This window comes from Salminus brasiliensis, chromosome 17, assembly GCF_030463535.1.
Source record: "Salminus brasiliensis chromosome 17, fSalBra1.hap2, whole genome shotgun sequence".
Lineage (NCBI taxonomy): Eukaryota > Metazoa > Chordata > Actinopteri > Characiformes > Bryconidae > Salminus > Salminus brasiliensis.
In genome coordinates this window covers 10,224,855-10,241,428 of record NC_132894.1, presented here as the reverse complement: position 1 = coordinate 10,241,428, position 16,574 = coordinate 10,224,855, and the positions used below count along the sequence as shown (strand labels likewise).

General features: G+C 39.1%; 1 protein-coding gene across 3 annotated transcripts; it reads left to right on the top strand.

Annotated features, from left to right (window-relative positions):
• Positions 1 to 658: 658 nt before the first annotated feature.
• On the top strand, positions 659 to 14,831 carry kif14 (kinesin family member 14). 3 transcript variants are annotated; one of them, XM_072660013.1, is made up of 29 exons: positions 659 to 1,584; positions 1,725 to 1,979; positions 2,088 to 2,175; positions 2,327 to 2,425; positions 3,117 to 3,169; positions 3,273 to 3,303; positions 3,413 to 3,520; positions 3,725 to 3,841; positions 4,151 to 4,269; positions 4,807 to 4,979; positions 5,152 to 5,299; positions 5,512 to 5,575; positions 5,705 to 5,889; positions 6,387 to 6,489; positions 6,634 to 6,788; positions 6,969 to 7,116; positions 7,229 to 7,381; positions 7,478 to 7,610; positions 8,140 to 8,233; positions 8,350 to 8,494; positions 8,783 to 8,886; positions 10,362 to 10,462; positions 10,677 to 10,913; positions 11,066 to 11,253; positions 11,662 to 11,814; positions 11,989 to 12,111; positions 12,273 to 12,338; positions 13,703 to 13,841; positions 13,952 to 14,831. In XM_072660013.1, the coding sequence occupies exons 1-29, from the start codon at positions 659 to 661 to the stop codon at positions 14,311 to 14,313; spliced, it is 4,770 nt and encodes a 1,589-aa protein (XP_072516114.1). In that variant the 3' UTR covers positions 14,314 to 14,831. The 3 variants fall into 3 exon arrangements, with proteins under 3 accessions (XP_072516114.1, XP_072516112.1, XP_072516113.1); XM_072660011.1 differs by having other exon boundaries at positions 12,264 to 12,338; XM_072660012.1 differs by having other exon boundaries at positions 11,662 to 11,818; positions 11,987 to 12,111; positions 12,264 to 12,336; positions 13,695 to 13,841.
• The last annotated feature ends 1,743 nt before the right edge of the window (positions 14,832 to 16,574 follow it).

The window sequence follows — 16,574 nt, the reverse complement described above, 5'->3', positions numbered from 1 at the left end:
TCAGAGCAGTCAGCGCCCAGTTTCCCAAATGCTCCCGTGGTGGAGAGAGAGAGGGGGGGGGGGGTGTTAAGGGTAAGCTCACTCTACAATTCAACAGTTGGCTTTGTGCTAAGTGGCTCTGTGGCGGTGTTCATTATACAGATATTATACAGTTAATGAAACCGAACCGGTGAAATCAGTCGCTTAAAGGAAAAGTAACGGGATGGCGCCACCTGTCGATAACAGACCGTCGCTGCACGCCCTTACCAGGACAGTGTGAGTGACGCCATCGCTCTCAGCGGTCCAGTAAGATCAGGCGAGGGGGTTTTGAATTGAGGCGGCGGGATGGCGGAGTAGGCAGCGCGAGCTTCGCGAGTAAAAGGTAAACAAAGTTTCGCAGTTGTCCCATTGTACGATAGGGGGTATTCCCCGGTCTACGGGTCAGCGAAACTAACTGCAAGGGTGTTATTAGTTAGCTACTGAGGTTAGCTAGCTGAAATAGCTAGCTAAGTAGCACTTAGTAGCCAACGGTCATGACAGGAACCCGTTCCTGTTAGCTAGCAGTAGCTAATGAGCTGGTCTGTTATCTAATGTGCTGTTGCGGGATATAGCTAGCTAGCTAACTACTGTAGCTAGTTAACTTTTCACTTTTGAACGTCGTAAGGAGGCAGAAAAGAAAATGGACAAGTTAAAATACGAGGAGACGTCTTGTCTTGATAAAAGTAAAGAGATCAACAGGACGTATATTATATCTGCGATAAACCAATGTGGACCGAAGTCAAGCACGTCGAGCACCGTTTCCTCCCGAGGTCGGCTCACCCTCCAGAGGAGAAAAACAAACAGCAAAGGAGCCGAGCATACATCTGCCCTCGAAAACGCCGAGAACCACAGCGAAACGCACGGGAAACCGCTGACCTTACAGCGCAGGACCAGAACCGGCTCGGTGGATAAGGGCACTCCGTCTACAGCCGAGAAAAGAGCCTGGGTGAGTTCAGCAGTCCTGTCAGAGCCCAACAGTCGGACCCCAGGGAGGTTAGCCCTGCTGCGCTCGGCCAGTTTACGGGACACGGATCCTAAACGTACGGCGAAAGACCCTCTACACCCTGTAAACACAGCTGGCAAACCTGCTGAGAAGAGTGCTAAAGGAGATGTAGCTCACGACCAAGGTAAATCAACCTCCACTCCAACAGGAAAGACACAGTTCGAGAAGCTGAGTCTGAAGAAGGAGGTCTTTGAAAGACTGGCGGCGAGAGATTTTCCAAAACCAGAGTCGATGAAGCCCCCAGGTGTGGAGAGGCAAAAGCAATCAAGCACTGACACTGGCAAACCCGTGGGCTCAGGTACGTCTACTAAGAAACCTCTGATTAGCCAGCAAAGTAGGAACCTGATGATGGCCACCCCTCGCTCAACCCAGGTTAGAAAACCCACAACACACTTGAACTCCACACCCAGTGGGACCATGACCTCGACTAAAGCCAGGCCTCCACCTACAAGTGAAACACTTCTCTCTGCTGAAGTTGTGAGTCCAGCTACACCCCTTCAAGAACTGAAGATGGAGAACAGTGCAGTTACGGTGGCAGTGCGAGTAAGGCCTTTCAGTTCCAGGTAGTAGATCTTTTTTATATATAAATACTATTAAACTCACTGCACACACGTGATTGCTTTCATTTGTTCTTCCTCTAGATATCTTAGATGTCTTCTTTTAATTATCTGAGGTATCTTACTCGTTTGCTTCTTGTCCCCAGGGAAAAGAGTGAGAACAACCGCCAAGTGATTTTCATGGACAATCAGGAGACGGTGGTTCAGCATCCGGAGACTAAGCAAACCTACATGTTTGCTTTTGACTTCTCTTTTTGCTCGCTTGATGACACTGACCCACATTTTGCAAGTCAGCAGATTATTTATGAGAATTTGGCAAAACCTCTGCTTGAAAGAGCTTTCGAGGGGTTTAACACTTGCCTCTTTGCTTATGGCCAAACTGGTTCTGGAAAGTCCTACACGTAAGTGGTTTCCTGCTTTCAGACATTTCCACAAGTTTCGCTGCATATGTAACATTGTTGGTCATGGTGGGAGCAGTGTTTTCTAAGTCATTCTGACATTTCTTGCAGTATGATGGGTTTTGGGGAAGAGGCTGGCGTTATACCAAGGTTCTGTGAGGAACTTTTCTTGAGGTTGTCGAGAGCTCACAATAAGGAGGTGAGATGTCCAAAGTACAAGGTCCCAGTCCTGTCATCAAGGGTCCTGATTCTGTTCATTCAGTACACTCAGTTCAGTACAGTTTTATTTCAGCTCAGTAGTGTCTACAGTAACCATGTAATTCTAAAGTGTGCATTCATGTTTTGTACAGGTCACATGTCATCTGGAGATGAGCTACTTTGAGGTGTACAATGAGAAGATCCATGATTTGCTTGTAGCAAAGGATGGACATAATCAAAAAAAGATGCCAGTGAGTTGAATTAGAATGTAATGTCAAATTTCTGCAGCTCAACGTCATCTGTCATAGCCAGCATATTTGAAGTTGCACAGCGATGAGCTAAGTTAAACATTTTGTTAGACAGGTTAGACATAGTGTGTGTTATTTACTTGTTTGTTTGTTTGTTTGTTTGTTTATTTTAACGTATGAAGTTAAAATAACTCTGAATCTTAGCTGACAGCAGACAATGCTATGTACATAAATGTTTTATGTACGTAAGAAATTTTGTGTATGCAACATAATTTCCATAAAACAGGCTAGTTTTATATGTTCTTGATATAGTCTAAGTACATCTAGATGACTATAACTATTCTAAAAATATTATTATTATTATTTAAACCATCACAATGGGAACAGTGCATACTGGATTAGTGTATATATATTAGTGTATATATATTTCTTAAATGCACATTATTTAAAACCATTTGTCTTAGCATTATGTCTGTGTACTTGTAAAAACAAAATTTAATATTAGAACAAAGGCAAGTGTGTGTGTGTGTGTGTGTGTGTATATATATATATATATATATATATATATATATATATATATATATATATATATATATATATATATATATATATATGAGGGAGAAAGAGAATATTACTATTTTGTGCTGCTTAATGTACAAGTTTCCTTTCGTGCCTCTTTTTTTTTGTTTTTTAGTTGAGAGTCAGAGAGCACCCAGTTGATGGACCTTACGTTGAGGACTTGTCTACGTAAGCATTTCTGTAATTTATATTTCTATTTTGGTCTACAGTGTGTTCCTTGCTTGATTGCTAATTGATTTTAATAACAATTCAAACTAACTTTGTTTTATAGGAATGTGGTCAGCTCCTATGCTGATATTCAGGTACATTGACCTTTTATTGTTTACTTTCTGTGAGGTGGAATAATAACACATTTTTTGAAGATGTTTGTAACGTTTCCCTTCACTCCCACTCTCTTCTGTATTCTCTCAGACATGGCTTGAGCTTGGAAATAAACAGCGAGCTACGGCTGCTACTGGTATGAATGACAAAAGCTCCAGATCTCACTCAGTCTTCACTCTGGTCATGACTCAGACAAAGGTTAGTCCTGCCTTTTTTATGATACATTGTTCATTAGATGCATTACATGTATTCTATTGTTTCATTAACAGTCCTCACTATGTTTGCCATAAGAGCCCAAAAAAATTTATATTTGTATATGTGTGTTGTGTATATTATATATTTGTATATGTGTGTTGTACTTACTCTTACTCTTACTGTTAACCTGCTACTGTGCGTTTGCAGACAGAATTGGTGGAAGGAGAAGAGCATGTCCACAGGATCATCAGTAGAATCAACCTGGTGGATTTAGCAGGCAGCGAGCGCTGTACCACAGCTCAGACAAGTGGAGACCGACTAAGGGTATTCTGTTGTAATAATACCTTTAAAAACTTACTTAACCTAAAATCATGCAATCCCTGCTCAGTTCAGTTCTAATAGTCACCTAGTCTGCCTGGGAGTATTATAACTGAAAGCAATTGGAAGAAGTTTGCTGGGGAAGAATCTGTAGAAGCAGAACTAAAGTGTGACTTGACCCCCCTCAAGTCACACTTTAGTTCTGCTTCTACAGATTCTTGACATATACTTTTGTCTGAAAATCTGAGAAATATGTTGCTTTTTTTTGTGTGTTTGTGTGTTATACAAGGGTACTAACAGTTGAATTATTCATAGGAGGGGGCCAGCATCAACAAGTCTTTGCTCACTTTGGGGAAAGTGATTTCTTCACTGTCTGAGCAAGTTCAGAGCAGAAAGAAAGTCTTTATCCCATACAGGGAGTCTATCTTGACATGGTAAGAAATAAACTGTCATTTTTAAACCTCATGTTTAAGTCCTCATGTTACCTTGTTGGTGACATGTCAGGTTATTGAGTCTCCTCCTGTCCTGAATTAACCACCGATTACTTCTCAGTGGGTTTTGATTGTTGTCATCATAGTTAAACCAGTGGTTTCCAACCCTAATCTACCTCAACTGATCCATCTAATTACTGCTTCCTTGAAGGCCTTGATTGGCTGAATGAGGTCTTTTAGATTTGGGTTGGAGCAGGAAGGAAACTTTAAGACCACTGCTTTAAAAGTATGGCTGAACTTATATATTGCCATTTAATTTTAGTTGTCAGTGATTTTATGAATAAGGCCCAGACCCATCAAACTGACATGAAGGAACTGTTGCCTCTTGCACTCAAACACTGCACATTTTTAATGCACCTTAAAAGGATGTGGCAAAACACAACTACGGATGATGGATGCCATCAGTCCATTAGTGGCTGACCTACAGTCGGCTTAGAGTGTCAGGTGCTTCAGCCTTACTCTCATCGGTTTTATTCTCAGGTTACTAAAGGAAAGCTTGGGTGGTAACTCCAAGACGGCCATGATTGCGACTCTCAGTCCAGCTGCCAGCAACGTGGATGAAAGCCTTAGCACTCTGCGCTATGCTCAGCAGGCCCGCTTGATCATCAATGTGGCCAAGGTCAACGAGGATACAAACGCTAAGCTGATCAGAGGTCAGCCCCTCCATTCCTTTTACTCTCTAACTACATAGGAATCAGCTGCTTTTATTACCTCTGTCCAATTGGAACCATTGGGAACATCTATCGTTGTCTTAGCAGAGTGCTGTATATTAACATTGTACTTGGTTGTGTGAAGCTGTTGTATTGCTTGTTTGTTACTAACCAGAGCTAAAAGCAGAGGTGGAGAAGCTGCGAGCCGCCCAGATGAGCTCTCAGGGCATTGACCCCGAGAAGATGAGGCAGTTCCAACAGGAAGTTACTGCCCTGAAAAGTCAGCTCTCTCGGCAGGAGAGAGAGATGGCTGAGGTGCACAGGTAAACCCAGAGAATTCACACAGAGACAGTACAGAGGTTTTCTCTGTAAACTAGAGAACTTCTTAAATGGTTGAAACCTGCTGACAGGTCTAGACTTTCAGAATTTTTGAAACTTTCTCAAATAATGTTTCTTAAATAATACCAAATTCAAATATCCCATTTAAGTAAATCATCACTCCAAGTTATTTACTCATCTTTATTGTCTTGTTTAGAACTTGGAAGGAGAAACTGGAACAAGCTGAGTGGAGAAAGCGTGAAGAAACCAAAGAGTTGCAGGTTGACAGTTTCTTCCTCCTTTTATATGTCTGAGCCATTAAGTCTTGTACTTGTTTTATGAGTCTCTTGGGCCCCCTCTTCACATCATGTTCTCTCTCTTTCTTTTCCCCCCCTCTTTCCCACACTCAGCGTGTAGGCATCACATTTAAAGTGGATAACCGGCTCCCCAACCTTGTGAACCTGAATGAGGATCCTCAGCTGTCAGAGATGCTCTTGTACATGATTAAGGAGGGACAGACCAAGGTCGGCAAGCTCAAGTCTGAGTCGGCCCATGACATCCAGCTGTCCGGGGCTCTTATTGCTGATGAGCACTGGTGAGATGCCTATAAATACCACACACACTGTATAAAACCTGGTCTTGTTAGCAGATTCTTTGAGATCCACACAGAAATCTGCTTGCAAAAACATTTTACTTTGGAATTGAATGTAGTGGTAAAATGGTTTGCTGTGATGCCTCCCATCATTTGTCAGCAACAAAGTAGTAGCCCATAGTCTAGCCCAGCCTGTAAAATTAGTAAGTTAACTAAGCATTAAGCAACCAATAATAATGTCTTAACAGTGATCAGTATGAAAGGTTGCATTGAGACCTTTCCAAGATGTAAGATTGATTTGAATGACTGTGATAGATCTGGTGCATGTTTGATGTGCTTACAAAAGGGTTATGGTAGGGCTGCACCATATATCTTTATTATCATTATGGTAATGTTATTGTTACTATGGCAAAACCTGGAGTTATCTGGAACTGATGCTTTTGCTGCAAGCACTTGAAAAGTTGTTTGAACATTTTGTGTTATTTTATTTCCCCACTCAGTGTAATCTCCAATATAAATGGAACAGTCAGCATCATGCCCATGAAGAACGCCAAAACCTTTGTAAATGGAGTCCTTGTGTCTGAAACCACTGTTCTCCACCATGTAAGAAAAAAAACTGTTCTTTTAAAATCATATTTTTGTCCCTGTTTTGATCAATAGTTGTTGTTGTATTTATTGTATTTTTCTAATGAGTGCACTCTTAACAGAGAGTAGTAACATGGTCATGGCCTGGTGTGCTTTTATAAGGGTGACCGGGTGATTCTTGGAGGAGATCATTACTTCCGCTTCAACCATCCAGCTGAGGTGCAGAGTGGAAAGCGTGCTTCTTGTTGGAGTAGTGGAGATGGCCAGAAGGACTTTGAGTTTGCCAAAAACGAATTGCTCTCAGCACAGAGAGCTCAGTAAGTTCTAAATTCGTCATTGTGACACTTTTAAATGCAACCACAGGATCATTTCAAGTTATCAATTTTCTGGAAAATGTTTTTTACATGTTATATATAGCTTGTTTCTGAAACAAACAGCACCAGTAATCAATGGTGTATTTGTGTTTTGTCTCCTCCATGTGTTCTTGCTATCTCTAGACTAGAAGCAGAGATTGAAGATGCTCGACTAAAAGCCAAAGAGGAGATGATTCAGGGGATCCAGGTGGCCAAAGAAATGGCGCAGAAAGAGTTGTTTGACCAAAAGCTGCAGTATGAGAACAGGATCAAAGCTCTAGAGAGAGAACTTGTATGTTAGTTACTATTTATTAACTCTGAACAAGTGCAATGCACTATTTAGCTATTGAATATGTCTTATGTACTGATTTTCTCACTTGCATGTGATGAATACTATTCCTCAGGAAGAGGAGAGCGAAAGAAAAAGAACACAGGAACTTGAGAGGCGGCGAGTGGCCAGCAAGATGGAGGAGCTACAGACTGCCAAGACACTGCTGGAGCAAGAAATGAGCGTGCACAAGAAACGGTTACAAATGGAGACCCAGGCTACCAGACAGGTATTGTACTTTATTCAGAATTTTTAGGAATTACAGGCTATAGAGCAGAAATTGAGTCATCTTGCATCATGTTTAGAGGATGTTTGTATCTTTTAGGCAATGGCTGAGAACGATATTCGACATGCTAAAATCCTTGAGGCTCTGGAATCAGAGAAGAGGAAAATTGCAGAGGATTTAGCTGAGATTCAGAGGAAGCGTACCCTAAAGGCAAACCACACTCCAAGGACAGGTAGGTTAAATGTCTTTTACTCTCTGACTGTATTTATATGTGACATCAGACCGAAGTGAAGTGGTTGTTATTTTGTTGTGTAAATTCCTCACTGGACTAGCAGAAAGCTCAGCATCATAGATGTTCTATCAATAGTATATCAGCAGCAGCCCTCTAGGTCCAGGATTACAGAACCTGGATACAACATGGGTATCAAAGGCTAAAAGGAACATTGTTCATTCATTTAAATTATTGTTACCTTTATTGTTACCGTTTCTTTTTAGCTAAGCTAATGATAAATCCGAATACAGTGAAAGCTAACAATTGAAGATGCATACAAAGTGGCTTATTGATACTATTACTATTATTAATGTGTACCAGAGCAATAATCAGTTCCCATCGTTCAGGACCTAAAGTTTGTATGTACTTGATATGTTCACTAAAACATTAGTCTTGGTTTTACAATGGCTAAACAACTTCATGGCTAAAGACTTCATCTGTATCTGTTTAACCTCTGGTTTCCTTATTTGCCTCTGTGTACTGTATAAAGTTCCTCCACAGTGGGATGCCATGAGGTTGTCACTGATGATTGAAGAGGCTAACAAAATAAGTGTGAAATTCAGGAAGCACACAGTCTTCAGCAGGTTTGCTTATTTAACTTTTACTCCCTGATTGTTTGAGTTTGATTATTTTTGCCATTAAGAATACAGGTTTGTTTTTAATTGAATCAAATAAACTTATAATATTTGTTTTATTGTAGGAATGCTGTAACTGATACTGAGAGTGAAAGGGGAGGAGATGCAGAGATGCAGATCCAAGTACAGAATACCAAGCTTGGCATCTCTACCTTCTGGAGCCTGGAAAAGTTCCAGAGCAACCTGATTGCCATGAGGGAGCTTGAAGAGGTAGTCCAACAGAGAGATGTATTTGGCAGCAGTTAATATCTTAGTAGTTAGCTGTGAGCTAATTATAACAGAGCTTCAAATGTTTCTGTTCTGTTTCTTTGTATTGAATATTGAAAATATATATTTTTGTGTAAAGACATGAAAGCGGCCAGTGCAGCAAGAATCCAGAATAAAAAAATTGTACTTACTGCAGTAGGCAGACATGCATGCAAATCATCTCATCATGCTGTTTCTGTTGCCACTTGTATGTAACTTTTAAATGTAAAATTTTGATTTTATTGCTTAAAGGGAAACCGTGCCTCCAAAGATGATGACGTGTTTTATGACCCCAACGACCAGTGGGAGCCAGATATATCTTCAGCCTCCTCAGCCTCTTCATTTTCTCGCAGAAGGTATTTTTTTCTTCTCAGTTTATCTTGCACGGAAATGCCCAACTTTAATGTGTATTTTAACAGGTATTGAAAATGGGAGATTTTCTTCAATCTCTGCCATTATATTTAGACTTTATGAACCCATGGAAAATACTATGTTGTGTGAAAGGCATTCTTTCTCTTCTCCATCACCCATTTCACAGTTTACTTTTTCCCCTCTCCTGCTTTTCTATTTTTCACTTTTGGCATGTTTATTCCCTTAATGGTAATTTGCTCATGAAGCTGTGGCCAAATGTAACATTGCAGTCTGTCAGACCTCACCCCACCAGCCTGTTGAGCTCAGTACCCTGGAGTATGGCCCACACTCGCAGCTAATTTGTGTTCATGCTGCTATGCTTCCTTTCTCTCCTGTGAGCTGTTTCATTTATGAGCACATTTATTTATTGCTCTTCTTGCTGTGTCATTTGCACAGCATTTAAGTTGGTTCTTTCACTGCTTTTAGAAATACAATTAAGTAAAATGTTTAAGGTTTCTACAAAGTAATGTCATTGAAATGATATATAAAGTGACTGACCTAATTTATTCCAGGGTTGATTCTAGTAGTCTCACAGTGAAATAGAGATCACCTAAGTGCAATGAAAGTGATTGTAGTTCAAAGACACCTGTCTAGAAGGAACAGTCACTATAGTTAATCAGTAATCCTGGCTTTTCCTGTGGTGTGTTTGTGGTGAAGTGTTTGGTGTTTGCCCAGCATAGTGTCTTGTCTGATGGCCAAAAATGTTATATTTTGGTCTCATTAGATCTTCTTCCAATTGACCTTGGATTCTCCCAAATCGAACTGTAGTCGAGATTTAATTCTCTTTGCTTCTCTACCACCATGCTTTGACTGATGAAGAACCCCAGACGTCTCTCCTCTCTCAAATACTGAAGCTGTTAACTCCTTCAGAGTAGTTCTAGGTGTCTTGGTGGCCTCCTATAAACGCCTGCTTCTTGCATGGTCACTCAGTTTGTGAGGACAGCCTGCTCTCTGCAGATGTAGTTCGTTACGTTTCTCAATGATGAATTTAACTGAACTCCAGGGGATGTTTATTGACTTGACTTTTATTTTTTTGTATCCACCCCCTGACTTAAATTCTTTAATAACAGATGCATGGAGCTTTCTTTTGTCTTCATGGTGTATTTGTAGCCAGAAATACTGATTGTAATTGTGAGACTACTAGCACCAATTTTCTGGTCCTTGGTTGAATTAGGTCAGTTAAGGGGGTGAATGTTTATGCAATAACTTAGTTTACATTGTATTTTTATGTAGGTATAAAATAGGAAATCATTAAATAAACCTAATTCTGAAATAACTTGCTTTGTAAATACCTTTTCGGACAATATTGATTTGTAGATTTTTGTAGACTTTGGTATGGCTTTAGCAAAAATAAGTGTTTGATTTCTGATTTGGCTGTTCTGAGATTACTGACCAAGATTTTTCCCTGAATTCTGTTCAGAAGCAGAAGCCTGTTGAAGAGCAGGCGTATCTCTGGGAGACTGTACGAGATCAGAGTGCACCCCATTCAAAGCTTACACTGTTCCTCCTCACAATCTGCTGGTAATATGTATTTATTTTTCTTCTCCTACTTGTCTGTTCTGAATTTTCCCTACACTTACGTATCCTAAAGACTCCTGATTTAGTGATGATGGATATACTTATTGCATGACATTAAATTAAACATCTCTCCCCTACAAAACCCAAATAAAATTAAGGCATATGTATCATTGCACTAAATAAATCATAACGACATTTTTCTGTTTTATTGCTCCAGGTCTAATGGGTGTGAGTAAGCCCCCTTCTATTCACAGCAGCAGCTCAGACTCCGCCTTGCCTGGCATCTGCAAAGATCTCATCGCTGCCATGGTTTCCCACTTACGTGCCAGCCCATCAACAGAGGAGAACAAGAGCCTGGCAGACAAACTTACCCTGGACCTTCTCTCCATTCACAACGCTGCAAATGCTATTGCAAGCTTGTATGAGCAGCTTGACGATAACAGCCAGGACAACTGTAAGCTTTTCAGTGTTTAAACAACAATAAATCACCAGAGTCATTTGTCAGTGTCAGGACATAAGAGCAGTGAGGAACTTGGCCGTGTCATATATTACACTGTGATTCAAACACCATGCTGAAGTTTTCATTGTCTGTATGTGTGTGAACAGTGTTTGCATGCAGCACTGATGCGCAGACTCATCTTGTGAGAGCCACCTCTGCTATTGAGAGAGCTGTATTCATTACCATGCACTGGATCTCCAACATCCAACCCAGTGTTCAGTCCATCTCCCGAACTGTGGAAGAGCTCAAGACAGAAGTAAAGAATATGGGAGGATATTTTCAGTTGCTTATTCAGGTACATGGTAAAGAAAATTAATTAAGTACAGGATACTAGGGCTTAAAACTTTTTTTTTTTTATCTTTTATTTATTTTTCTTTTTTTTTTTAGATTTATATATTCTTTCTTTACTTTCACTGTTTAGACATCCTGTGTTCAAAGCATTTAAAAAAAACATCTTACCACTTATACAGACTTAAAAAAATAACTATAACTGATTGGCAGATATAATGACTGATATGAATGCCAGTTGTCAAATTATTGCAGTGTATTAACTAATGTGCATATAAATTAGGCCACTTTATCAGAGTCTTCTGCCAATGGCAATACACTTGCAGTGCCTGATGACGAATTTATGTCCGCTTATAAAAAACATGCGTTGGACTGGCCTTAAAAAATGTCCCCTTATTCTTCACTCGCTTTTTAGGGATGTGACTCCGAAATATCCTCTATGGTGACCGAGGCTCAGAGGAAGTCTGGCAGGTGTATGGATGCTGCTCTGATTGCTATAGGTTTGCTAGCAACAGTGACCGGAACCCATCTTCATCTGTCAGATCTTGGATCCGACACCATAGGCAGAGTGAGACTTTGTTTGTGGCAGTGTGCATTTATTAAAAAATATATATATAAGTGTATGTATGTATAAAATTAGATTGATCCAATGTTATGCCTGTGCAGACATTTGAAAATTGATCCAGTCCTACTTTTTTCTGACCTTTGGTTTTCATTCCCCACCTCCCTTTTTTTCCCCTAGAGGCCTGTGGTGGTGTCTGTGCAAGAGGGCATGTGCCGAGGTGTAAGGGCTCTTTTGGAGGAGGGTCTCTCTATAAGCAGAGAAATGCGCAGACATGCTCAACTGGCTCAACCCAGTACTCTGGTAATTTTGACAGCTTCTTAGAAAAAAATTAGGAAAAGGGGCACATACTGATTTTTCTGGTGTTAATGTTGAGATATAATGTAATAACTGTTTCTTGTGGACATGTAGAAAATATCCTTTATAGATAATTGTTGTTCTGCCTTGTCTCGCAGATTTTGCAGAGCCTTAAAACTAAAATGTTGGAAGTGGCAAATGCATTGCAAATCTACATTCACTGCAATATGTCGGTACGTATACAACGTTAAAAGAAAAGGTTTTAAATTAATGCCCACTCTTCTCACAAAATCTTTGAATTGGCTTTTTACAATGCTAATGAAACAATGTGCTTAGACAGGCTTATCGGAGCTGTCTTGGGCCGCATTGTTAAGATAATGAATGTATTGAAGAAAGCGCCATCTGTCACCTCTACATCATTGTTATCTTCCATGCACAAACTACAGCCTCCATTGTGAGCATATAAGAGGGTTCTCCTATTAAAACCCTCTTTATCCTAGCACGGGAATGGTGGAATACAGAGATCGGACATATTATTATATATTTGTTGAGCTTCTGTCATGTTTTCATTAATTGGATTTGTAATATATAATAATTTTAATGTTAAGATTTATATGTCCATTTTTATTTTTCTCCTTTTTTATTATTTCTTATCTATGTTGATACAATGTCTGTTTGTATTTATGGCCAGTTAGTCTAAGTTAGTCTTTTCTGAGAAAGCCACTAAATTTAATATTTAGGTATAATCTTTTGCTAGCACAGAATTCTCAGTATTCCACCCTCCACAAACACAGCACAGTAGTGTTTCACACTCATTATTAAGCCATCCCATATTATCTAATTTGTTAAGGCCAGTCGGAATTAAGATAAGATTAATGAAATGCAAAAAGAAGAAATGGTGTGGTGTGGAGTTTTGTTTCACATATTCAGATTTTTTGATAGTATCATTCAAACACTAAATTTAGATTAATAAGCAACCCAAACTGTCAGCGTCCGTATAGTTTACATCTGTAATTGAAAAACGTCTTGATTTCTGTGAACTGTTTTTAACTCTTTACAAATTACATTACCAATGGCAATAGTTGGGATCCAAGCTAAATGCTAACATATTAGCTTGTGGTTAAAGGGTTAGATGCAGTGAAACAGAGCTTTTGTTTTAAATATTGTACCATGTACAGTGGAAATTGGGGACATTAGCAAGCAAATGTAAAGTTTGTTTATCAGCATATTTGTGGCTATATTGCATCATCTCCGTTTTGTATCAGCTGTAATTCTACATCCCTACAGGATGTTGTTTAATGGTTAACTGTAGCTGATAATGCTGCCAACACACATGCTCATCCACTACTCTTGCCCTCTTGCAGAGCTGTAATTATGAAGTCAAATTTTGAGTATAATAAAGCAGTGTTCAGAATTATTCACTCTACACTCTGGTATCAAAATTGTTCACCAAGCTCCTGCTTGAAATAACAACTTGAGATGTTCATGTGCAGCATTTAGGTCAAGAACATGTGAAGGCAACATAAGTGTTTAGTACTAAGGCTGTTGGTTACAAATATAATAGTCTTTGTGTATTACATTGTTCTGGGTGTTGCAGGAGAAGCCTGATTGTCTGGATAGTGATTCAGATGATGGTACATCACGTTTGGAAAGTATAAGAAACACAGCTAACCAGCTCTTTCAGCTAAACCAGGCTCTACAGCAGCTTCACTCCAACTTGTCGAGTACTCTGAGAGGTATGTTTCCTCAACTACTGCAACAATTAGCAGCAGTTTCGACCACATTGTACCATAAAATGATTTAGCATGTCATGTTAAGATGTATCCCATCTGAATAATTCCCACAGGCAGAGGCAGTGATGCTCACTTCAGTTCCTTCAGAGAAGCAATCCATTCTTTGACCAAGACGATTAGCAACATTGTACACGGGCTGCCACAACAGACCGACATCAGCCCTTCTGACAGTCTTCAGCTTCCATGCTTAAAGAGTGTCATGGCTGCACGGGATGATGTGCACTCGGCACTGTGCTCTCTGGCTGCTGTGTTTGATGACCGCCAGGAAGAAAAAATGGAGATGTCTAACTCTAACAGCATTTTTGCAGAGAATCAGGGGTCTGGTCATGAAACCAGAATTGAAACTCTCCCTAAAATAGTGTATTCAGTGTCTTCTAGTGTCAGTTCTTGCTCTAGGGATGTTCAGTGGGTTTGATCTATACATTTTTAATCAAATGTAGGAGTATTAAACCTTAGTATCAGCATTTGTTTTTGCACTACAAACTTGAGCACAACCTATTTACATCCAGTGGATTCCCAATGGTTTTTATCACATTCTGTATATGGTACTCCAAGATTGAATGAACACATGTTGCAACATTAGAGATGATTAGATTATGCCTACATATGAGATAAATACTGTTTTTACTTCTGCTTAAAATTCAATACATGTCCCATAACTAATTAATATAAGGGTGTGGCTTTTTGTAAATTGCCAAGAAATGTAATTTAGTAAAGTTGGTAAAAGTAAAATGGTATTTTTGTTTTGGCTGTATATAAAGTATTTTAATTTTTTTGTGTAGCTGACTCATAACCTTTTGTAAACAATGTTTTGCAATTTTGCACAAAGCTTTTTTCTTTCACCTCCACACACTTCAAGAAAATATAACCTTTATAATTTTATGGGAATTGATTAATATCAATTTCACAGGAATCATGTAGTAATCCAGTAATTTATCAGCATTTTTTCACAATAAAAATAAATAATGGCTTACCAAGCTGGTGTGTTTAATAAACTGCATAGGGTGTCAATGTACAGGGTAATCCCACAAATTCATGTTTCACTTTTAACTTGTTTAACTTCAGTCATAGTACCATTTTTTTTCCCCCCTTCCCTTTGAAAAAAGCTTAAAACTTTCATACATTATGCAAATGGGGTTCTTTTGACTCTACTATAGTGGAACCATTTTTAAAAAGAACATTATTCAGTTGGGGTCAGACGTTTACACACTTCTGGACATGGATGTCATACAGTATTGAGCTTTCAAGAATTGCTTTTAACTATTTAATTACCTTTTCTGTGCCACAATGTGCTATCATACACCCACAAAGAGTTTTTTTGAGGGTTCTTCAGTAAATGAATAAATATATCCTAAAATTAAGAGACCACTTAATTTTCTTTTCTTAAATTTGCATCTCTACTTGAATGGCAGCTGTTTTATTCCAGGCAATTCATCAAACAAAGCTGAGTTACCTGAATTTGCATACTATGAATGGCATAAAGGCCCCCACAGCAATGTGAAAGACTGGTGGAGAGTCTGCCAAGGGAGCATTTAAAAATGGTGAAATAACTTTGACTGCCAATCACAGCTTTCATAGCTGTGATTGGCAGTCAAAGTTATTTCACCATTTTTAAATGCTCCCAAAGTTCAAATATAGGTACTGTCTTGTTTACATTAAAAATAATAAAGTCTTTACATTATAATTATTATAATCATTTCTGCACAAAATGCTCTAAATAGCAATATTGTATTGGGAATTTAGGGGAAATGTTAATATGAAAATATGAAATACAACAGAAATTTCCCTAAACACACTGCCTATAAATAGTAAAACCAGAGAAACTGCTAATGTACGGTGGTCTCTTATAATTTTTTTCTGGCGTTGTATATCTAAATATACAACAAATAGTTTCACTATTGTTTTTGGCAAAGAAGTGTTTTTGATAATAGTATACAGAAGTCAAAAGTCATCAAAGTGCTCACATAGTTCTACTAGGGTTCATTTACTAAGGTACCCTTGAAGAACTCATTTTTTTTTTTAGGGTGTATGCTGAGATGTACTTGTGGTTGATGCAATGACAACACAAAGGGAACTCCATCTCTATATACTATAAAAGCTTATAGTAGTTTGTGTACTATTGTACACCATTAACTAAGAGGGTTCTTTAAGGGTCATTTGCTAAAGGCAACTTAAGGAACTGTTTTAATATTCTCTACAATGAAGAATTAGTGGTTTATGTTTATGTACATGTAGCTGCTGGGACAGCTCCTACTGAACCTACTATAGTTTTTATTAGTACTTTTAAATACATGCTTACTTACAAATGGGTTGTTGGGTAGCTAAAGCCATGGTTATATATAGGACCGTTGCAACTCAAAGAACCATCAGGTTCCCTCTAATTGAGAACTATTTCTATGTAGAACCAAGAAGTTCCACTTTTTCCATTTTTATTATTTATTTATTTATTTTTGCTAATAACTGAGCAGGATTAAAGCCCGGCTGCCTTTTCGTGTTAGGAAGGCAGGATTTACAACGTTTATTCTGTGTAAATGTTGAAAGTAGCTCATAAAGATAAAGATGGAGCTCCACGCTCGCTCACCACTACCTACACTTTCCCATCCTCACGTGCAGGATGTGCACGCGCCTCCCTACCCCGCTCGCGCTGCTGCAGCTGAGGTCCTCTCAGTGAATTCC